Source organism: Photinus pyralis, unplaced genomic scaffold (genome assembly GCF_008802855.1).
Source record: "Photinus pyralis isolate 1611_PpyrPB1 unplaced genomic scaffold, Ppyr1.3 Ppyr1.4_LG8, whole genome shotgun sequence".
NCBI lineage: Eukaryota > Metazoa > Arthropoda > Insecta > Coleoptera > Lampyridae > Photinus > Photinus pyralis.
In genome coordinates this window covers 3,061,613-3,084,871 of record NW_022170819.1, presented here as the reverse complement: position 1 = coordinate 3,084,871, position 23,259 = coordinate 3,061,613, and the positions used below count along the sequence as shown (strand labels likewise).

Here is a 23,259-nt window from a genome sequence, read left to right as displayed (position 1 = left end):
CAGGTGATTAATCGCCTCTTACGACATGCAGTGTTTCTTCCCCGCCCGTACACGGGTACAAAAAGTGTTAAAAAGGACCAATTAGAATCCACGATAATCTGTCCTTGGGTTACGAACGGATGAAAATTCGCAAACGCTCCAAAGAATATCAAAATACAATAGTTTAGATACGTATAATAAAATAAAAGTATGCACATACATACCTCATTACTCAATGTAAATAGTCCTTTCTACACGTCAATAAAATTAACGACACTTAACGAGCATATATATGAGTAGTACACAGACATCAAAAAACGCCATTTTACATCACAAATTTTTGCAAAAATATCATGGAAAAATTATCAAATATCGATTACCATTATTTATACACAATATATAACTATGTTTCAACTAACCGATGTTCAGTTGTAATCTTCTCCTCTTAACCGCCTCATGAAAACTGGTTCGGAATCTTCATCCTAGAATGAAAGTTTTAAATAATACAGAAAAAATATAAACCGAACCCAGGGCTAAAGCGACATTAGCCTTTCGGTTACAGTACAAACCAGAAAAAATGCAAAGCAGGGTTATAAGAGGTTTCTCCTTGGGAAATTTGATCTCTTGGATTGAGCAAAAAAATCTTGTCCTTGTAAATGCAGCGATTCTCACCATTCAGAACCGAATAGTACCCTTTGTCCAGAGCAGAAGTAATCGAAAACAAATTTTTACTCTTTCCGGAACAAGTCACACATCCTCAAAATTACCCTTTAGCCTTATTACTGATAATCTCTTTCACTTAAATGTTGATAATGCTTTCCGACTTGACCGTACTCTTCTGGAAAAAAAACACCTCAAAAGTAGAAAACCAATTCCGATTCAAGGTCATGTGTTGCGCTGCACCGGAATCTGCCATCCAACCATTGGAGGAATTCGCAGATTTGACGATATCCGATTGGTTAACAAACTCAGGCCCTTCCTAACTCTTCTCACGCTTCTTGTAATTATTATCGTCCCGATTATAATGGCCTAACTCGCCAGGCTTGCAACATTTTGGGACAAACTTCTTTGACTTGTCGCCTGGCTTTTGACTTGAAATTTCTAATCAACTCAATTGGAATGTCCCTCTAATTTATTTATCAAAACTCGAGAAACTTCCATGAAAAATAACCCAGGCGATAGTGACTAAGTTCTCCTACTAAAACTACGCACGCGTATAAGCCTACCTGTAAATACGTAGGTGTTTCCATTTCCACAGTCCGCTGCGTGATGCTCTCCTTGCACGTTAACCAATAGGTATCCATTAGTCCTTTGCCCTAGCAACGGACAACACTATATCTTCTAATTGGTTACCAGCCGTAGGACTTACCTTCACATCCACTAAACCTCTGTGCTCCGTTTTGTATCCTCCAATGGCATCCAGAGCCTTTTTCATGTCGGAGCTTATGTGAATCTTTAAAGCTGGAACACAAATCAATGACGCCCACTGCCTCGCATTGGAGCATTACCTTCGCCAGTTGATTCCATGCGGGAAGCCGTGTTGACAGTATCACCAAACAAGCAATACCTAGGCATTTTCGAACCGACTATACCTGCAACGACTGGTCCGACGTGTGCACCGGACCTCATCTGCAAGGTCTCCGATTTTCTGTGCGGAATCTTAAAGTGGGCCGAGCCGGCGAGTAGGTCTAAGGCCATACTCGCTATTTCCGTTACGTGCTTATTACCTGAAACCGAAACGTTACAAGAGTTCTAATCGCGCGCGGTAATTCACCGTTTTTGACCGGCAACCCAGACGCGACCATGTACGAGTCGCCGATGGTTTCGACCTTGTAGACGTCGTAGCACTCGATGCGGGCGTCGAACAGCTTGTAGATCTTGTTGAGGAACGTCACCACCTCGAGAGGGGTGCTGACCGCCGAAATCTCGGTAAAACCGACAATGTCGCTGAAGTAAACCGTGACGCAGGAGTAAAACTCGGCGGGCACCTGCTTCGTCTGCTTCAGCTGCGTCGCGACGCTCGGCGGTAGCATCTGCAGCAGCAGCGAGTCGCTTTTCTTCTTCTCCTTTTTCAGTTCCTTAGCCTTGGAGGCCAAGTTCGCAGCGTATAACTGGATAACATTTTGAAAAACGGGACGTCTGGATTTGTGGTCGTACCTGAATTGTAGCGACCGCGTTGCGTACCAGCCATATTATGATCGGGGATACGGCAAGAACTACTATCAGGATCGCGATTCCTACCGCTTCTTGGTTTGCGGCGTGCTGGAGATCGTCGTCGACGTAGTTTCTAGAAAGTCAGGCGGTGAAACGTCACAGACTCAAATCGGAATCGAAAATTCTAATTAAATAGAAGACATGCGGAGTTTCTATCTCTTGTTATGAGTTCACTTTTGGGGTTACTCCCGTTGAGATTCAGGTAGCTAATAAATAAAATCCTTCAAGAATTTTCAAAATATTGCAATAGTCTCCTAGACTGCCTAGAATTTTCTAGAGACACTAAAAGACGTAGGCGTCTATTAGCTTTAAAAAATCTCTTCTAGTATTTAAGAACCTTTAAAGTGTTTCGCAGGTCCATCTAAAGCAAAGTAAGTAAAGGTCTTTATAAACCTTCAACAGGTTTTATGAGTTTTCAGCAAACCCCATTAAAGGTGACTGTGAGGTTTTAAGATTTCTTAGGAGTCATTTTTAAAACTCTTCCACACGTTTCAAGACATCACCAGACAGCAAGAACTGACCACAGTCATCAAGAGTATCTGTTTTGAAGTTTTTTGAAGCCTTAAGACCTCCTAAAAACCTTTAAGAGCATTTAAGATGATTTATTGGTCCTTAGGAATATTTAAGTTCGAGTAGAAGAGGGGCACCTTTTGCCATCTTGGATTTTGTGACGTCACACGGTGGGTATTTTGGTTCTGGTCTTGGATTTAGGGCCAAGGTTGTGGCCTGCAGTTTTTCGGTTGCGCAACAAAGAACTGACCTTGTTCTATGGCGCAAGGTTGTTTCCTCGACAAAAAAGTCATGACCTGGGCACGACCTTGTACCTCAAAACAAGGTCATGGTTTTGTTACGGCACCAATTGGACTTTTTACGTAGATCCCGTTGTGAAAATCTCTGTCTTTGCTAAGAAAATGCTGGGTTATTTTGTGAGGACTGTGATGGACGGTTAGGGGAGGAAAAGCGGATTAGGCGACGATTCGAAGTGACGGGAGGATAGGCAACACATCTTACGTACTCATGGTCAAATTTGCATACCTATAGCGAGATAGATATTGTTCATTTATTGGGAAGTACGAGGGCTCATTAGTGAAGCGGCTGAGGGGGACGAAAACCTCCTAGCTATTGAGGAGGGAAAATCCCTAAGGCGGTAATGGGTGAGGACAGGGAGCAAAAAAAAAAGGAAAAAGGTAAAAGAGGAAGAGTGGTTCGATGTGTTTAGAAGGAGCAAGATTATAAGATCACCGAAACAAAGGAAAGGTGAAAGATAGGGGAGAGAGAGCGGAATAGAAAAAAGGAAAATGAGCAAATTGAGGGGAGGGGAAGAGGAAATCATGGAGAAATTGATGGAAGGAGTAAAGGGGGAAATAAGAAGATGAGTCAAAGGGGCAAATAGATAAAATTAAAGAGATGAAGGACGAAATAAGAGGATTAAAGAAGGAAATAATGAAAAGGGAAGAGCAATGTTATGAGGAAAAAGGAGAACTAAAATAAAAATGGGGGGAGGGGGTGAAAGAGATTAAATATTTCGGGTAGCAAATGCTAAGAAACAAGGGGCAAATGCGCAGAAAAGAGAATTAAGGAAAAAGGGGGTGGTGGACATGAGTCAGGTGTGGGGAATTGGAGAGAAGGTTTAAGAATTTTTTTTAAGATGCAATGGTGAGAGGGATTTACATGTACGAAACGGAAAGATGGGGGTGGAAGGAATGGGAGGAACTGAAAGAAGTACACCAAATTGTATATTAGAGAAAGACACAAAAATGGAAGACAAGGGCAGTAAGATTCAAGGGTAGAGAAGGAGAATTATAGTGATGATAAACGCAAAAGAAATGTGGGAAAAGCAAAAAGGAAAATATTACGAAAGAAAAGTATACGGACGGGCTGAGCTTGAGAGAAGGAGAGAAGTGGGAGGTAAGATGGAAAATGGAAAATGAGCTGGAAAAAATACAATAGAGGGTGAAGATAGAGAGGGCACGAGGTAGTAGTAGTTATAAAGAGCGAATAAGGGCGTGGCTACCAAAATATTTGTGTAGGAAGGAAAAATATTGAGAGAGAGAGAGAGAAGAAGACAGAAAATGTAGAATATGCGAAGAGGAAGAAGAGAGATACTATGGAATTTTACGGAGGTGGAAATAAAAGGGACAAGTAGGAATGAGGTTGGTTGAGGTGGGAGGAGGTGAAAAATGGATGAGGGGGGCACTAAAGAAAAGAGAAGAACAAATCGCAATTTTAGTAATAATTTATACAATAAGTTTTGCCATTTTGGTGTCTAATAGAGACCGATCGATTGATTGTTACAGCTCCAATGCCACGATCTTAGTCCATAAACAAGGCCACTCCTTAGCTACGCAACCGGGAAACCTCAGATCACGACCATGGATCAAAATCCAAGGTCACGGGTTTGGAACAAAATTCTTTGTGACATCACAAAATCCAAAATGGCGGAAGATGCCCCAGTTCTACTATAGTGCGCCTATGTCATCAAATATTTTCTCTCCAAGAATTCCCAAAGATCTCCCACGCCACCTAATTTTCTTTCAGCAAGTTTAAAGAGTTTTTTAAGAGCCTTTAATGAATTTTAATAGTTTTTAATATGCGCATCTTGAAAATCCTTTCAAACCATTTATTAGCTTTAAGGGTTTCTAAATGCATTTAAGAACCTATCAAAGTTTTTAAGAGACTGTGTAACTCGAGGGCTTTCAAACGCCTCAAAAGGTCCTTACGTGATTTAAAGGTTTTCCAAAAGGACCTTTAAGAATATACATTAGGGTTTCAAGAGTTTCCAGGAGATTCCGAGGATCTCCTGAGAGTTCAGATTCCTTAAGAAAGCCTCCTTAAACGCACTAAAAGATCTAGAAGCTCATCGAACTGTTAAAAGCGTTTCCAAAACTCTCGAGAGTTTCTACACAATTGCTGATCAAAATTGGCTCATGAACCAATCTCAAATTGTCTTCCGAAAGTCCTTCTCTATCCTCTCTTAAGAGTCGATTCTTTAAGAGTTTTATACCAAAGTAGTGGCCTTGGATTTAGATCCAAGGTCGTGGTCTGGGGTTTTTCGACTGCGTAACTAAAAAGTGACCTTGTTTTATAGTGCGAGGTTGTTATAAGATCACCGGAGCAAAGGAAAACTGAGAGAAAGGAGAGAGGTGCGAATTGAGGAGAGAAGAAGAGGAAACATGGAGAAATTGATGGAAAGAGTAAATGAGAAGATAGGAAGACGAGGTAAAGGAGCAGATAGATAAAATGAAAGAGAAGATGATGGAGGAAATAAGACGATTAAGGAAAGAAATGCCGAGAAGGGAAGAGCAATGTGATAAGAAAAAAGGAGAACTTATAGAAAGAATAAAAAATGGAAATGGATGGGAGAAATAATAGAGGAGGTAAAAGAAATTAAATATTTAGGGTCCCAAATGCAAAGAAACAATGAGGCAAATGTGCAGATGAAGAGAATTAAGGAAAATCTAGAAGCTCATCGAACTTTTAAAAGTACCGTAGTAAAAAGCGTTTCCAAAAGTTCCCGAGGTTTTCCATGGAATTGCTGTAAAAAATTGACTCATGAACCAATTTCAAATGGTCTTCTGAAAGTTTTTAAATTCTCTATCCTCTCTTAAGGGACGAATCTTTAAGAGTTTTCAGAAGTTCAGAACCTTTAAGAATCACCTTTAAGAAAAATGATTTTTCTTTGAGTTTTCAAAGGTCTCCAAAAGGCTTTTTGAATCCGTAATCGGCATGCAGGTTTTAAGAACCTTTAGGGGATCATCTGCTATTATGATGGCCAGTTCAAATCTCCACAACCCGTAATATTTCTAAAGTTTCTTGAGAAAGCCTGGAAGAATGTGCAGATCACAGAGGAAAATAAACTAAAAATTACAATGGAAAAACTGACAGGAAGAGCTGGAATGTACGCGGACACCAATAGGAACAACTGGGAAAACTATAACGACTTCCAGTTCCAGAAGAAAGTAGGGATCCAAATAATGAATGATCGAGAGTATCAAGAAAGGATGGGAAGAAATGGGATGTTTTTCGTTGCGTATACTGACATCCAAAAGGCATTTCGTTTTTATAATCCATCAATCAAGAAGGCCATCGTCAGTCGAGAATCCAACAAAGTGGAATAATTGGAATAGAAGAACGAAGTTTGGAATGTAGAATGACAATATCCACAAGGAGAAGAAGAAAGAGAAAATTCAACAGTCAATTTGTGCATTTGAAGAAGTCTAGTACAGAAATAGAAGCTCAAGAAAAAAATAATTAGCAGGTATTAGCGATAATGAAGAAAAACAAGAAGAAAGACCATCTTTGAAGAAGATTATTTCAGAGCTCTTAAGCATCACTTAAGAGTGTATCATAACCCTTTAAGGGTCTTCAAAATTTATGGGGGCCATTTCCAAGGGCTTACTAAATCGTTTGTCTCAACATTTAACGATAAGAGCAAAAGATGTTTCAAGGTTTTTAATAATCTTATGAATCTTTAAAGATTTTTTGCATTCCATTCCTCAAATTAGATTTTCAAATGCCTCCAAGAGCTGCCATACTATGTTAAACGATTTTAAGGTCTTTAGGAGCTTTTAGAGCCTTTAAATCCATTCTGATCGGCCGGTTTTTAGGGTATCCGATTTTTTGTCCTTGGAGGCTCAAAAAGCTCTTCGAGTCCTCAAAGCTGGATATTAGGATAAAAAAACAGAGACAAACAGAATTCATTTGGTTATTGAAGCACAATTTAAAAAATGAAACTTACTTAATCACAAGTCGTAAGTCCTGCTGCAGCTTCCTTAATTCATTCGTATAGGACGCGACCGATTCGAAATAATCGATGGCTTCGGTTATGTTCGGCGTCCGTTTAATATTTTGCACGATAATATCGCTCCTAATTGCAATGAGTTAAATTTAACCCTTAATCCACCCCCATACGTACTTATGCTGAATGGAACCATAGTTCTTCGTGGCGTTCGTCAGCTTCTTGTAAACGTTCTTCAAATACGGAACGTAGTTAAGCGTTCCGTTCAATAGGTCCTTGGCGATGGCGTCCTGCTTAACGTAATTGATATAGTTAAGACCGCGCAAAACGCCTCTGCCGAAGTAATTGACGCCGTAAACGCTGGATATGCCGATGCTTTCGATGCTGCGCAGCAAACTTTTGAAGGCCAGAAGATATCTGGAACAGATTGCGAATTTAAAGGCGAGTACAAAGAATTTTTAATTCCGACTAATTGAAAAAGCGAAAGGAAAGCTTTGTATCTTAATTAAAGTTGCGTTGAAGTGGGATTATGAAAATGGAAAAAGTTATTTGCATTGCATTGTGAAAGTTAATTGGATGATTTAGAAAATTGAAACAGTAGAAACTGTTCTGGTCTCGATTAAAAGTAATACAATGATAGGTGGTTTCTGTGATTGAAGAATTGGGGATTTAGTATGCCACTGCATGTAAGTAGATGAAACTCTTCCGGTAAAACTAGCGACGACTTGAGACGCTTCTCTGGGAAAAGATTCCTTTGCTAATCCACTTTCACGGTAATAATTTACGGTATTTTGAGTAATAACGAATTACAATAAAAAGCATAATACCGTTTTCGTATTTGGAAATGTCGAATCCGGAGATTCCGTCGTAGTTGAAAATTCCCCTAGGGTAAGGTCAGCGTCTTTTGGTATTTGCAGCTCCTTTCTTACTCGAGAAAATCCCCAACATGTGTTCACAAATTGGTCTCATATTAAATAGATCCCAATTTACTCATTCAGCAATCGCAGCACTCCCACTGGGTCAAAGATCTCCTTAGACGAGTTCGGACTTGCAATATCGGTCAAAGGTAAACTTGCGCGGTTTTATTTATACGGCTATTTTTATGGATTTAATGCCGCAAAAGTCTGCAGGAATTCGTTTTCTGATTGTCATTTGTCACGCAAGGCTAACAGAAGGTTTTAGTGGTCCCTTAAATTCCATGTCCACTTGCGAATGGTATTCGATCTATATTGAAAGAGGCCCGAATTGCGCGAATGTGCGAAACAAACAGGAAAGATTAGGAGAGTATGAGATGGGAATTAGTTTATGCTCTCCTGATGCAAATAAATGCTTTAATATAAGATGTTTGGAGGGTATGAGGCGAAAGACTATTTGAAAATCCGTTTCATTTCCTCTTATTGCGTCTAAGAAAACTGTTGGTGAATGAGAAAGAGGGGAGAAGGCATGAAAACTGCTTCCTGTTTTCCTAATATCCACAATTTGTTCTGGTATATCGGCGATGGTATCAGGAGAGTATGAGATGAAGATTAATTTCTGCTATCCTTATCATATTTATAGAAAATTTTATCCTACCAGAATACACTCCTGGTGTGAAAGCACGCATTTTGGAATTCATCTTGGGACTCCTATTATAAATAATTGCCATTCAAAAAGGTGTAAAGAAATTAAGTTCTGCTGTCCTAATATGTGAAATTGGGCCACCGATGACGGTGCGAATTTAAAAAGCGTTTTATGTTCTCCTAATACTGATGATTACTTTAGGCGATGGTATCAGGATAGTAGGTATCCTATGAGAACAATTTTATACCCTCCTCATGTAAACAACCACTCTTAGAAAATGTGTTCACATCAGGAAAGTATGAGATGAAAGGGCGTATCTTGAATTTAATTTTTGGTATCAAGAGAATATGAAAGCATGTATTTGAAAAGCGTCTTATGTTCTAATACAAAAAATAAACCTAGGGGATGTCATTAGGCGAGCACGTAACTGTATCAGGAGACCATAAGATGAAAATTAATTTCTGCATATGATCAGAATCAGAATGAGATGAGCATGCATTTAAAAATCGGTTTCTACTCTCCTAATATGTTTTTTGATAAAGTGTACAAGCAGAAAAGTGTGAGGTGAAACCCGTTTTCTGTTCTCCTAATACTAATAATTACTTTCAGTAATTGTATCAGGAGAATATGAGATGAGAATCAGTTCATGCTATCCTCAATATCGGAAAGCTACGAGATAGTTTCCAATCCTCTAATTCCGTCGTTTGGAACAGATGTTGGCATCAGGAAAGCATGAGATGGGAGGCCGTACTTTGAAATGAATCTTTGATCTTATAAAATTAGTAATTGCCTTGCACGTATGTGAAGCCTGTTTTCTATTTTTCTAACACAAAAAAATAACCTCTCGATTAACATTTCTCGCAGACGACTATCGGCAAAATGCGACTATTCTTTACTATTCCTTTGCTATATCGCCGTGTTGCACTGACAAAACGTCTTCTTTTAACTAATCGCAAACCCGCATTCTTATCTAATCTGTTGCCACGTCTTTATACACACGGAACTGACCCAACTTTGACCACTCGCTTCTATCTTTTTTAAACGCGCGTGAAACAGCCTACTCGCGTTCACTCTTCATATGAAGCGTATTATTATAACCTAAATATACTTTGAAAAACTAAAAAAACTGAAATGTATTAGCGGGCTTCCGTTACACAAGAGAAAAATTTTATCTAATTCAATTAAGCTCTCATGAATTAGTTCACTCTTCATATGAAGCGGTACATATAAAATTTTATACAATCGTATTATTATAACCTAAATATACTTTGAAAAACTAAAAAAACTGAAATGTATTAGCGGGTTTCCGTTACACAAGAGAAACGTGGAGTCTATTCAGACGTCTATTTAATTCAATTAAGCTCCCATGAATTAGTTCACTCTTCATATGAAGCGGTACATATAAAATTTTATACAATCGTATTATTATAACCCAAATATACTTTAAAAAACTAAAAAAAATTTAAATGTATTAGCAGGTTCCCGTTACACAAGAAAGTCGTGGGGTCTATTCAGACGTCTATTTAATTCAATTAAGCTCTCATCAATGGTAGGAAGATAAATAAAAGCATTCTCCTATTTTGGTGTTGTTAAATCATATTTCGTCTTTTTTATTAGTGCTATTAGGTTACAATTGCTAGCGCCGCACTAGGTCACAAGGAGAAGATTAGACAGCTAAATTTCCGTGCTTTGTTGAATATAACGATTCCAATTAGTGCAATTAAAAATATGTCGAACTTAATTACTACACATGATTTTAAGATGGGGCAGCGCCTAGTAAAGATAATAGTAGGAATTAGTTTTGGAGGCGAGGTTAATCGAGGTGTAGTCTGAGAATTAGAGTTGTTAATTAATTCGGATCTTGATTGCAGTAGAGCATTGATTACGGGATCTTAAAACAAGTTTCCACAAATAAATTGATATTTCTGGCAAAAATTCGCACGTATAGGGTCAAGTACAAGTAAAATGCAACTCTTACCTTGGATCAATTATACGTCGACGCCAAGAAGTGAGCTCAGTTCTCGCATCTAAAACCTGCAAATAACCAAAAGAAAACCTCCCAAGCAGCAGAGCTCGGTTTATAATTAATTGACTAATGCCTGAAGGGCATCGCTCTACTCGTAGTATGCGTCTATAACAGGTACGGTACTTAATCGGCTAACCTCTCCAGAAAAAGGAACATTCACGTTTCAAACTCGATCATATAACCGTACTAATGGCAAAATAGCTATTAACTAACACGCGAAAGAGTTACGGAAGGTGTCTCTTTGTAGAGGATCGAATCCCGATATCAAATCTGGTTCATGATCCGGTCATTCAATTCCAGAAAATTCCGTCTACGAAACTTAAGCTGGTCCTTACCTTTGGATTAAATTTGAATTTGAACTAATATTAAATCTAGAACCCTAAAAGAAATCAAAGGTAAACCCTCTTCGTTGGTGTCATAAAATGCACATACCCCTTAAATAAGAGCGCTAATTATAGATGAGGCAACAATTTGTCGTATAACAGGTGACAGCCGAACGATAAACCAGAAAAAAAGCAATAATTATTCCAGAAACCACAATTTAATTAATCCAATTGCCAGAGATTAATAAAATATGAATGATGGCAATTAAAATTCCATGCGTTCTCAACTAACCACTCACCTGTCGGTTTTAATGAACCTGGTATGGTTCTCGACAGAAAGAAGGTGAAAATCGATACGCACTGCGCGGTAAAATGGCCTGGTTTAAATTCCAACAATAGATGGAGCCATCTGTTTAAAAGTTACGAGGACCTTTCAACAAGTAAATATTGGCTGCTGCGCAATGGAGAAAATAAACCGTTACACTATTTTTTAACAGCGATAACACGTGGTGTGTTAATTAATGTTCGCCCGATAAGGTTTATTGCAAACGACCAGATGCATTTTGCTTCTAACGCCTTATCTAAATGAAATAAGTTACAAAAAGGATCAAATTAAAACGGAAACAACAAAATTTCTAAAAGAAAAAATAACAATGAGATGCAAATTCAAATGAAACGAACCAACTCCGGAACGGTTTCGGTTCCAACCTCTCATTTACGGGTGCCTCTAAAAGTTTGTAAAAGCTTTTAAGGGCATGTGTTTATTTTTCACAGAGAAAACACGTGCGTTAATTAATTTTCGCCCGATAAGATTTATTGCAAACGACCAGATGCATTTTGCTTCTAACGCCTTATCTAAATGAAATAAGTTACAAAACGGATCAAATTAAAACGGAAACTACAAAATTTCTAAAAGAAAAAATAACAATGAGATGCAAATTCAAATGAAACGAACCAACTCCGGAACGGTTCCGGTTCCAATCCTCTCATTTACGGGTGCCTCTAAAAGTTTGTAAAAGCTTTTAAGGGCATGTGTTTATTTTTCACAGAGAAAACACGTGCGTTAATTAATTTTCGCCCGATAAGGTTTATTGCAAACGACCAGATGCATTTTGCTTCTAACGCCTTATCTAAATGAAATAGAGTTACAAAACGGATCAAATTAAAACGGAAACTACAAAATTTCTAAAAGAAAAAATAACAATGAGATGCAAATTCAAATGAAACGAACCAACTCCAGAACGGTTCCGGTTCCAACCCCTGATTTACGGGTGCCTCTAAAAGTTTGTAAAAGCTTTTAAGGGTATGTGTTTATTTTTCACAGAGAAAACACGTGCGTTAATTAATTTTCGCCCGATAAGGTTTATTGCAAACGACCAGATGCGAATTAATTTTCGCCCGATAATTTATTGCAAACGACCTGCAAACGACCAGATTTTGCTTCTAACGCCTTATCTAAATGAAATAAGTTACAAAACGGATCAAATTAAAACGGAAACTACAAAATTTCTAAAAGAAAAAATAACAATGAGATGCAAATTCAAATGAAACGAACCAACTCCGGAACGGTTCCGGTTCCAATCCTCTCATTTACGGGTGCCTCTAAAGCTTTTTGTGTTAAAACGTGCGATAAGATTTATTGCAAACGACCAGATGCATTTTGCTTCTAACGCCTTATCTAAATGAAATAAGTTACAAAACGGATCAAATTAAAACGGAAACTACAAAATTTCTAAAAGAAAAAATAACAATGAGATGCAAATTCAAATGAAACGAACCAACTCCGGAACGGTTCCGGTTCCAACCTCTCATTTACGGGTGCCTCTAAAAGTTTGTAAAAGCTTTTAAGGGTATGTGTTTATTTTTCACAGAGAAAACACGTGCGTTAATTAATTTTCGCCCGATAAGGTTTATTGCAAACGACCAGATGCATTTTGCTTCTAACGCCTTATCTAAATGAAATAAGTTACAAAAAGGATCAAATTAAAACGGAAACAACAAAATTTCTAAAAGAAAAAATAACAATGAGATGCAAATTCAAATGAAACGAACCAACTCCGGAACGGTTTCGGTTCCAACCTCTCATTTACGGGTGCCTCTAAAAGTTTGTAAGGGCATGTGTTTATTTTTCACAGTATTCAGTAGTTTTCTAAAACTCTTAATAGGGTTTCAGTGTTACCCACAATCTTTTAAAAAAGTGTCTCAAAGAGCCTTGTACAGACGCAAAGAGCCCAAAAAAGGCAAAACACGCCTTTAACACGCCTTTAAGAGCATTAGAGATTCTTTAAAAGCCTTTAATAATATTTTAGTATATAACAATCCGCATCTGGAAAAACCTGTAAAACTCTCAAAGTGCATTTTAAGATCTTAAAAAGAGATTTAATCTGTAAGGACTTTAGTGCTTAAAATTATTTTCTTTTCTTTAAGAACTTCTAGGTTTTGATAATTTTAAGAGGGTTCTTAAAGGGTAGATCTTTTAAGAGCTCAAAAGTCTTTTCATTAATTATAATTAATGGCCAAATTTTTCATGGCAAATCGTGGAAATTTTACGAACATTAATGTCTTTAAATTTAGAGATTTTAAAAGGTCTTATAAAATTCCTTAAATTAATTAAAATTTAATTAAAAATTTTTAAAGGCTGTGTAATATGTATCCATTGAAAGAAACAAAAACCTAGTAATGTTTCTCAGACACATCTAAAGACTTTTAAGGATTTTTAAAACTTTGTCTGGTTACCAGGAGAACATAATAGTCGAAGAAGTCTTTTCCCATCACCCACAAAAATATTTCGAAATAAAAGCTTAAAACTCTTGTATGCCTGGTTAAGATCATCCCTAAATCAAGAAGTTTAACCAATTCGAAAATCATCATGAATTTGATGATGTGCCAACTTTAATTAGATGTCGTCAGTTTATTGGTGTATCGGTTTAAGGCTCGGACTCTAACCTCACCGGGTGTGAGTTCGAATCCCACAACTTGCCAGTTTTTAGTGGTACAGAACATCTCCTGACTACCATGTTTCGGAGGGCATGTAAAGCTGGCAGTCATACTACGACTGTACCTAGGTAGTGCTACCCATACGATACGAATCCTTTATATCTCAAAGAAAGAAAACACTTACCGCCACACGCCACTATTGTCCGTCTCCTTAATCTGATTAGTGAGATGATCCAGCATCGCGGCGTTCACGGTGGTGTACCACTGCAAAATCTCCGACATGCTGCTCTCCTCCGAGCTAATCTTCTGCCTAAAAACCGTCCACGGTCAGTCATCATCATCATCACCGCCACCGTTCGCTCTAAGTACCTAAACTCGTTGAGACGGTTCCGGAAGGCCGTCAGGTCCATTTCGACGATTCCGCCGCCTTCCTGCGGCAGCGACACCGGCGGAAAATTCGTGATGTTTTGCAACGCGCTGTCGGTCACCTCGAAACGTTGCGAGATGTCGATGCTGAAACGACCAGTTGGCTGAGATCTCAGGCTGAGATGCAAATTTCCACTTACCTCGGCGTGCTGCCGTTCGCATTGGTGTAAACGTAAAAGGCCACCTCGGAGCGTTCGAGCTGCATGTACGTCACTATTCTTCCCAATTCGGTTGCTATGGTAACCTGCAAAAATTTGGTAAATAAGCCTCGGGCAGTCAATATTTAATTAAGTAACTAATACCGGTGGACTGACGCGACGAAGGCCATCTAATGCTATTTACTTCGATCAAATATTGTGGTAACTTATTAAATTGCAATTGGGCCGGTGACATGCTCAATTATTGGAGATCTTTTCGTTGTACAACACATAATTCATATTTATTGGGTCGTATTTTTACAATGCAATGCTTTTATGGGAGTTTAGGTGAAGAAAAATAGTCTGCAGAACTTATCTGGGTCAGGTTATATAAGTAACTAATGGATACGGAATAATAAAATCTCGTACAGTTCGATTTTAGTTTAGGCGTTTCAATTCGGAACAAAAGTCGTCGGTGATCCCGACAAAAAATATCGCACGAGGTGTGACGTAATTAATGGAGCCGAATTGAAGGACCACTTCGCCTTCGTCAGACTATCGTTTGTTTCGAAAGTGACAATGGTCTAAGAACGAGCAATTCAAAACAGTAAAGGGCATATGTGTGAAAAGTGAGGCAAAGGTTTTGTTTTTCCATCCTTGATGATTGCCGAGAAACTGACTTTTGGAGACGTTTTCACACACGGTAGAATAGAATTCGAAGCCCCTCGACTACTGTCAGGGTAAAAGCACCTGGACCCTCTTCAAAATACCACCTTAGAATTAAATTAGGGCGTGACTGTCTCATATTTTTCTGTATTGGTTATCCACATTACCTTCGCAATGTAAAAAGGCACAACTAATTATCAGCTCTGGATTTTTTCGAACAATGATAGTGTTTATACACCACGTTATCAAAATTGCGATAAATAGGAGTGTACGTAAATACCAGTAGTAGTCTCAAAACACGGTTTCCATTAAAGATTTTTTTATAACAATGGAATCTGAGCGATATTCTACCAATTGAAGATAATAATAAAGTTGGCACCCCCACTTTGCCTAAATCAAGTAAAAATATGCCTATAATTTAGGACTAATTAATCTAATTTGTACCTACAAAATTAAAATTTGCACTCGCTTGGTTCTGCCGGAAAACCGAGGTGGGGGGTGCTAACTTGAACTCAAAGTTAGCACCCCCACTTTTTCGGATTGAAATTTTATTAATCGCATCAAAAAACTATGAATTCAAGACTAATTTCAATCGGTAAAAATGGGGTGCTAACTGGATTTCTAGTTAGTATAAAATTGTTTAAATATTGTACAATTTGCGTAAACAATAAAAATCTAATTTGGGTACAAATTAGTGTTTAAATTAGTCCTAAATTATAGGTATATTTTTACTTGATTTGGGCAAAGTGGGGGTGCCAACTTTATCGATCTCAATTGTGGAGATTGTTAATGACTCTTATGATTACACATTCCGGTGGTTATAACCACAGTGTACAGGGTGTCCTATTTTCAACTTTTAATTTAAAGGTATCTTCGCAATTGTTCCTAACAAGAACGTAATATAAGCGCCCTGCGCTCTTTTCGGGTACGGGGGGAAATAAAAAAAAACAACATAAAACAATATGTGTACCAAATTTGGTCCCAAGCGGTTCAACCGTTTAGTCGGAATTGAGAATATACGGACCTTGGTACAGACAGACCGACATAATGAAGGTTTTGTTCGATTTTGATTCCCGGTGCTTCAAAACGTGTATTTCCGGCAAATAGTGGGGGAGGGGGGACTCATTTTCTACCCCTATGCACCCTATACAGATACACCCTATTTATATGGATGCTTTTGAACCATTTAAAGATAATCAATTAAAGAAACAATAATTTTTTATGTACGACAAAAGTTACACCCTCTCATGTATATGAGGATAATAAGTAAGAGAGAATTTCTAAAAAAATTAAGTCACTTCAAAATATCGGAGGCTGGTACTTAAATTCAATTTTATAGGGATGCTTTTGAACCATTTAAAGATAGTCAATTAAAGAAACAAGAATTTTTTATCTACGACAAAAGTTACACCCCTCTCATTGTATATGAAAATATTAAGTAAAGGAGAACTTCAAAAAAAAATAATTCATTTCAAAATAGCGAGGGCTGGTACTTAAATTCAAATTTATAGGGTTGATTTTGAACCAATTCAAGATAATCACTTAAAGAAACAAGAATTTTTTATGTACGACAAATGTTACTCTTATTGTATATGAGGATATGCAGGGTGTTTCATAATATATGCGCAAGACTTCAGGATGTGATAGCTCGTCAAAAAATTAAAAAAAAATGTATTAACCTACCCTCTAAAATGCAACATTTTCCAGATACAGGGTGTTGAAATTGAAAAAAATTTGATTTTGGCGAATATCTCCGGAACCGTTTATCGTACACAAACCAGTTTTTGTAAGGATTTTCTACTCATAATAATCTGTTCTGTGCGAAAAAAAATTTGTTAAGGTCATAGGGTGAAGATTTTGAAGGGGTAGTGAGTGTAAAATTTTTTTAATTAAACTGCCCTTGAATAATAAATTTCCGTATGCTTTAGGCTTTCTCAATTTTTCAAGTTATTAAAACTATCACTTACAACATACTTAGGGTGCGGGGGTTGTAACTTTCGTAGTACAGTGAACATTTTTATTTCGTTGATAGATTATGTTTAAATAACAACCCTTAAACTGCCCTTGAATAATAAATTTCCGTATGCTTTAGGCTTTCTCAATTTTTCAAGTTATTTATTAAAACTATCACTTATAACATACTTAGGGTGCGGGAGTTATAACTTTCGTAGTACAGTGAACATTTTTATTTTTATGGTCGATTATGTTTAAATAATGTATAAACAACCCTTAAACTGCCTTTGAATAATAAATTTCCGTATGCTTTAGGCTTTCTCAATTATTAAAGTTATTAAAACTATCACTTGCAGCATACTTATAATGCGGGGGTTGTAAATTTCGTAATACAGTGAACATTTTTATTTCGTTGATAGATTATGTTTAAATAATGTATAAACAACCCTTAAACCGCCCTTGAATAATAAATTTCCGTATGCTTTAGGCTTGCTCAATTTTTCAAGTTATTAAAATTATATCACTTACAGCACACTTGGGGTGCGGAGTTATGAATACGGGGACAGGGTGAGTTGCCACTGTTCTGTTAAGAAAATCGCATGCGACGTTTAATTAAATAGTACATAAGAGTGGCGAAATTGTAACTAAAACTGTCGATAGTTTCAATTATAAATTCAGTTCAATTGGCAGATTATAATTATAACCACAATTTGGAGTAAGTGCTTACTGAGGAGTTTCTAAGAATTATAAACGGTAATAAAGTTCAGTAAACGTAGTTACGTACACAGATCAAAATCTTCTAGGTAAATTTCCATTTACAAGTGAAATTAGCTACCGAAATTGAGCCCATTTTAACCAAGAGAACTTTCCGTTACCAGAAGAATTCAATATCGACGGGCCTCCTTATGCATTTTTCTTGAACATTTGCGAAGTCAAAGGATGCTAGTGATATGATTTTTTTTATTTTGGTGTAAATTTAACCCAAAAAAAATGTTTTTTACCGACAAAACCAGAGAGCGCATTCCGGCACCAGCACACCGTTGGTTCGAGCACAAATCAATCAATATTTCGTTGCTTTCAGGTTAGTAACACGAGTCAATTCAATAGTACAACGCGGTGGCCTCCACGATGCCTCGCGAATATCCCTTCTTGACATTTTCGGCTTTGAAAACCTCGCGGAGAACTCCTTCGAGCAGCTGTGCATCAATTACGCGTCGGAATCGCTCCAGCTCCACTTCAACAAGCACGTCTTCAAGCTGGAGCAGCAGGAGTACGCGAGGGAGAAGTTGGAGTGGACAAATCTCGCGTGGAACGACAACACGCCGGTCATTCATCTCTTGGGCAAGAAACCGGTGGGGATCCTTCATTTGTTAGACGACGAAAGTAACTTTCCGAAGGCGTCCGATCACTCGTTCTTGGAGAAGTGTCACTATAATCACGCGCTGAACGAGTTTTACTGCAGGCCACGAGTTGGAGGCCGAGAGTTTGCCGTAAGCGTGCGCGGCTTACTTCGGACTGTCTTCTAAAGGTCTGTTGCAGATTCGCCACTTCGCGGGGCAAGTGTGGTATTCCGTGGAAGGTTTCCTAGACAAGAACCGGGACGTTCTAAGGCCTGAGATTGTCGAGTTGCTGGCGTCGAGCAAGGAACCTTTGGTTAGCGCCATTGCACGCCCGCTGCTGAACCAGGCGCAAATGCGTACTCTTCCGAAGGGGGCAAATGGGCGCTTTGTTACAATGAAGCCGCGCACACCAACCGTCGCTGCTCGGTGAGCTACCACTTACTCTCATGTCTGATGATAACCGTCTTGCGCAGGTTCGGGGATAGCTTGCATCAACTCCTCGAGTCGATGGCTCGATGTCAGCCGTGGTTTGTTCGCTGTATTAAACCCAACAACGATAAAAGCCCCATGAAGTTTGACATGCCGGTGGTAATCGAGCAGCTGCGCTACTCGGGGATGCTCGAAACGATTCACATCAGGCAAGCGGGTTATCCTGTTAGGATGAAGTTTCAGGAGTTTGTCGATCGTTACAGGTAAAAACCCTCCGTGGGTATGGCAAGTTATAGTTTGACCTTCAGGTACCTACTACCCATTGGTTTACAACGCGGGGGCCCTTACAGAGATTTGTGCCGAACAGTTTTAGACCAAATGCCTCCGACTGGTACAGTAGGTCCTGATTACCAACTGGGTGCGTCGAGGGTATTCCTCCGTGAAAGCCTTTTGAGACGTTTGGAGATGACACGCACTGACCAACTGCGCGGGGCGGCGCTAATGATTCAGAAGAACATTCGCGGATATTTGGCGAGGAAGAATTTCCAATCCGTGAAACGTAGCGCTATAGTTTTACAGCGTAATTGGAAGGGGTATAGGCAAAGGAAATTGTACAAGACGTTAAAGACTGGGGTGATCAAGGCGCAAGCGCTCCACCGAGGCCGAATGGAGCGGCGGCGTTACGCAGCTCGAAAGGCGGAGCTGAAGAAACGGTTAGAAGCGGAGAGGCAAGCTCAAGAGCGTGCCAAGCAGAAGATGCTTAGGGAAAATCAACGTAATACCAGAGCAGCGGCCGTTCATCACTTGGAAATCCCAGCGGAGTTGGCCTTCATTTTCTCCAAGTTGGAAGAGTACACTCCTCCGCACACCGAGCGCAATTTAATCAAAGTATCCGGCAACGTCCACGGACGTCCGTCCCCGATCAACTTACCTTCCGACCTCAACCAATTCGAGTTTAACAAATTTAGCTCGGTCTACTTCAAGGGGGCCGACTTCGGGTACCGGCGCGAGCCGATCAGCGCCCCGTTTCTGTCTAAGGCGGCTGCCCGCGACCAAGACTTTCAAGACTCGGTCGCGCTCTTCAAGCTAATTTTGCGATGGACGAATGATGGTCAGCTGACCGGCGCCAAAGAGCGAGCGCTCGCCGATTACATCGTTCACAAGGGTCTCAGTTCTCGAGGCTTGCGTGACGAGCTGCTCGTGCAACTTTGCAATCAGGCGTACAAAAACGAAAACTCCGACAGGATTTGGCAGCTCATGGCTCATTGTCTGTGCTGCTTCCAACCAAGTCCCCCGCTTAGCAAGTACCTTCTTAAATATATCACCGATTCGGCCCCACCAAGATACAAGGAGAGCTTGCAGCGGATGGTGCTGAGGGGGTTGCAAAAGGTTCCGTATTCGAGATCCTTGCCCCCTTCGCTGTTGGAATGGAGAAGCACGCGCCAGAAGACGAACATGGCATTTCCTCTACTGTTTTCGGACAGTACGTCGTCAACAATTAACGTGGACTCGTGGACAACATGCGAAGAAGCTGCCGGAATAGCTTTGAACACTTTGGGCTTGCCCATGAACGGCTGGACCGTTGTAATTGACGATGCTGGCGTTACAACCGACAGCAACGGTTTGGACTACGTGTTTGACTTAGTGTCCGAGCTTGAAATGTGTCCCTCATTCCCGATTCATAGATCGCAGCTTCTTAAGGTGGGAGTGCGCCAACACCATCCCGTCGAGATTGACCACGCGCCTAGTCCTGTTCGTCCACAGGTAATACTCCGATATCCCCCAGTGTTGTAATATTGACTTTGTTTAGGTACCACCACCGGAACCACCGGCCTCGAGCAAAATGGCCCAGGAAACCTCGCGCCATTCCTCGCCACACCACAGCAATCCGTCACCAACTGATCACGTCGGTTCCAGAAAATCATCGTCTAGTCAAGAGTATTCCTCTCAGCGGGCATCGTTGGTGATCTCTGAGAGCCCGACGCGCAAATCATCGCGAGAAGCCTTATCTCGCACCTCCGCACTTAACGAAAGATACTTCGACATTGAAAAGGTCAGATCGCGAAGCCTAGACAATCTGCTGAGCGAGCCCGAGCCCAGCACTCCCCTCATCACCTTGGGTCTCAGCCAGTCGGTACTCAACGACCGGTACCACTCGGTGGAGCAGTTGGCCCCCATTAAACCTGTGTTAACCAATAACGCGTACATGCAAAAGGACGCAATGGACTTCGAATACCCGGACATTTCTAGCATCGCTACCTCCCAGAAGGAGGGGCCGCGTTACATCAAGTCGCAGTACGCCGGAAAGAAGGCGCCGCCCGGGTCGCACTCGAGCAGGGCGCAAATTGAAAGGTCCGAGTTTGCGGTTCGAAGCTCGGCCATGTCGGATACCAGTGAGACGCCCAGTTTGGCAAGTCACGTGAGGCGGGTACGGGTACCGAGTCAAGCTTCTGACGTTGATCAGTTCCTGGACGAGCTGTTCAGTCCGGTTTTGGATGGGAACTTGGATGAGCTCAGCGACGCTCGCTCGTTGGCCGCGAGCATCAAGGGCGGTGGCGAGGTAGAAAACCCAATTGACGCGTTCGATCAGTTTCTAAGTCAGTTGATGGAACCTGTTGGAACAGCTACAGTAGACATGTCCGATTCGCAGTTTTTAGTGAGTAAAATTAAAGGTGGGGGTGAGAGAAGCCGTACAACCAGCCAAGACAGCAGCATCGTGCTTGATAAAGAAGTGGAAAGCATAACGCGTAGTGACGACGCGAAGCAAAACGATGGTAGCGTTGACGATTACATTAGCGACCTATTTCGTCCAATCTTCATCAATGATAGCCTAAAAAATCTAGCGGAAAAGCACAATTTGGTGGATAGCATCAAGGGTGGTGGTACAGCCCATCAGCAATCTAGCACTTCTGGATATAACTTCTCAGCGATCCCCGCGCCCCTTGTCAGCCCACAGCCTATGATAATGCCGGTTCTGGGAACGGGGCAGGACGGATTCATGCCGATGTATAACATTCCACCAAACGCCGATATCGCAGGATACCAACAGAACCTGCAGCGGGCGTTTCTTCAGTCCGCCATGGCTCAAAATATTCAGATTCAGCAACAGCTGCTCGCCCAAAACCAAGCCCTACAACAGTTGCTGACGCAGCAGAGTGTCCCAGATGGTAAAGCTGTCGACGGCACCGCGGCGAAAAGCTCTCGAAGTCCAGACCGTAAGAGCAGCTTCAAAACCAGCAACATCAGTCGAAAAAGCAGTTCGCCCAGCAATAACTCAATGATTGACTTGAAGCTACGGAAGCAAAGTGTAGAGTCCACCATGAGTGTTAGCCGAAGCGGTGTGCCTCCGCCTCCCCCAATGCCGCCGCCGATAGACCCGAGCGATCCGTCCGAAAGTAGACCGTTCATGGATCCCTACGGAAGAGCGAAAACTGTTCGCATTGGGAAATGGCGATGGCCACCTCCTAAAGATGGCAGCAATCCAGAAGCCGGCGAAGACTTCATGCAATTCAAACTGCGGCAGAATCAAAGAAAAATCACACCGAACAAGGAACAGATCTGCGTCGTTAATGGTTACTCCCAACAAAGTTCCATCACGGTAGTCCAACAGTCATCTTCCGAATGGGAGGAGCTCGATTTCGAGCCCATCGTCCGCGAACCCGAGAAAACCACCAAGAGAAGTAGTCGGCGCAGTTTTGAAATTGGTGTCAATCGCCCCTCCCCGGGAAGCGTAGGCAAGCTGAAGCTAAGCTCCGAGATGCGCCAGAGGTTAGAGCAGGTTACAGCAAACCACTCCGTGCGCTCCACCAGCAGCAAAGTTGACCAACCGGCTCGAGTGGTTAATAAACTTGAGGATACCAGAAAAATGATGCTGGAACAGCAGTTGACGGGTAGATGGGGCGACTCCGTTGATAGTTTGCAGAAGAGTAGTTCATCGAGCCCCGAAACGAAATCCCCGACAAACTGGCCGGGCTCGAATTGGCGATCACCTCCGCCCCCAATCCCCATAAGTCCCAGCTCAATACCGCCAGTACCATCAGTGCCCGCGCCTCCCCCGCCCGTACGCCCGCAGCAACCCCCGCCCCAACCCGAACCCTTTCGCGATTCTTTCATGGCTCAACGTCAAGAACGCGACACGTTCGGAGTCCATCAGAACCTCGTCGAGCAGAGCAATTCCAAACGAAATTCGTTCAGCGCGAACTGGGACATACAAAGTTCGCTAACCCAAGACACTCAAGACGACGGCGCGAGCAACTGGGCAAAGTTTGACCACGCAAATCGCAAAGACAGCTGGGATCAAAGCGAAATTATAAAAATGGAACAGAACGTAACGCGACGAAGCATGGTCGCGGCAATGAACGAGCACTGGGACGACGAACCTAAGCCCAAGGCGCAGGCCAAGGACCACGAACCGACGGAAAGGCCCACCTTCAGAACGCACCAAATGAATAAGGTCGCAAAAGAACGGGAGAAGAAGCATTCCGTCTCCACGATCAACACCGAAAAGACCGAAAAGCTCGAATGTAAGTTG

General features: G+C 40.9%; 2 protein-coding genes across 2 annotated transcripts in view; one reads left to right on the top strand and one right to left on the bottom strand.

The window, feature by feature from the left end:
- Positions 1–159: 159 nt before the first annotated feature.
- Positions 160–14,596, bottom strand: LOC116178305 (receptor-type guanylate cyclase gcy-18). The gene is made up of 12 exons (XM_031497772.1): positions 14,546–14,596; positions 14,344–14,447; positions 14,147–14,290; positions 13,962–14,087; positions 7,109–7,348; positions 6,932–7,060; positions 2,137–2,266; positions 1,754–2,090; positions 1,488–1,706; positions 1,349–1,440; positions 1,206–1,295; positions 160–461 (listed from the first exon to the last, which is right to left on the bottom strand). Exons 1-12 carry the CDS (start codon positions 14,594–14,596, stop codon positions 405–407), a joined length of 1,719 nt encoding a protein of 572 aa, XP_031353632.1. The 3' UTR covers positions 160–404.
- A 2,913-nt stretch (positions 14,597–17,509) lies between these two features.
- The window catches only part of LOC116178303 (unconventional myosin-XV-like), a 58,205-nt gene continuing 52,455 nt past the window's right edge, over positions 17,510–23,259 (top strand). The window contains exons 1-6 of the mRNA XM_031497771.1: positions 17,510–17,526; positions 18,041–18,449; positions 18,499–18,725; positions 18,773–18,991; positions 19,037–20,492; positions 20,539–23,251. Coding sequence (XP_031353631.1) covers positions 17,510–17,526; positions 18,041–18,449; positions 18,499–18,725; positions 18,773–18,991; positions 19,037–20,492; positions 20,539–23,251 — 5,041 coding nt within the window. The remainder of the gene's footprint in view (positions 17,527–18,040; positions 18,450–18,498; positions 18,726–18,772; positions 18,992–19,036; positions 20,493–20,538; positions 23,252–23,259) is intronic.

Bases quoted from the DNA above. Each gene is read 5' to 3' on its own strand.
- LOC116178305 (XM_031497772.1), bottom strand. From the start codon at position 14,596: ATGTCACCGGCCCAATTGCAATTTAATAAGTTACCACAATATTTGATC. The intron at 14,448-14,545 runs GTAAATAGCATT...AAATTTTTGCAG, and splicing joins TACCACAATATTTGATCGAA to GTTACCATAGCAACCGAATT. The intron at 1,707-1,753 runs GTGAATTACCGC...TTTCGGTTTCAG, and splicing joins TGGGTTGCCGGTCAAAAACG to GTAATAAGCACGTAACGGAA.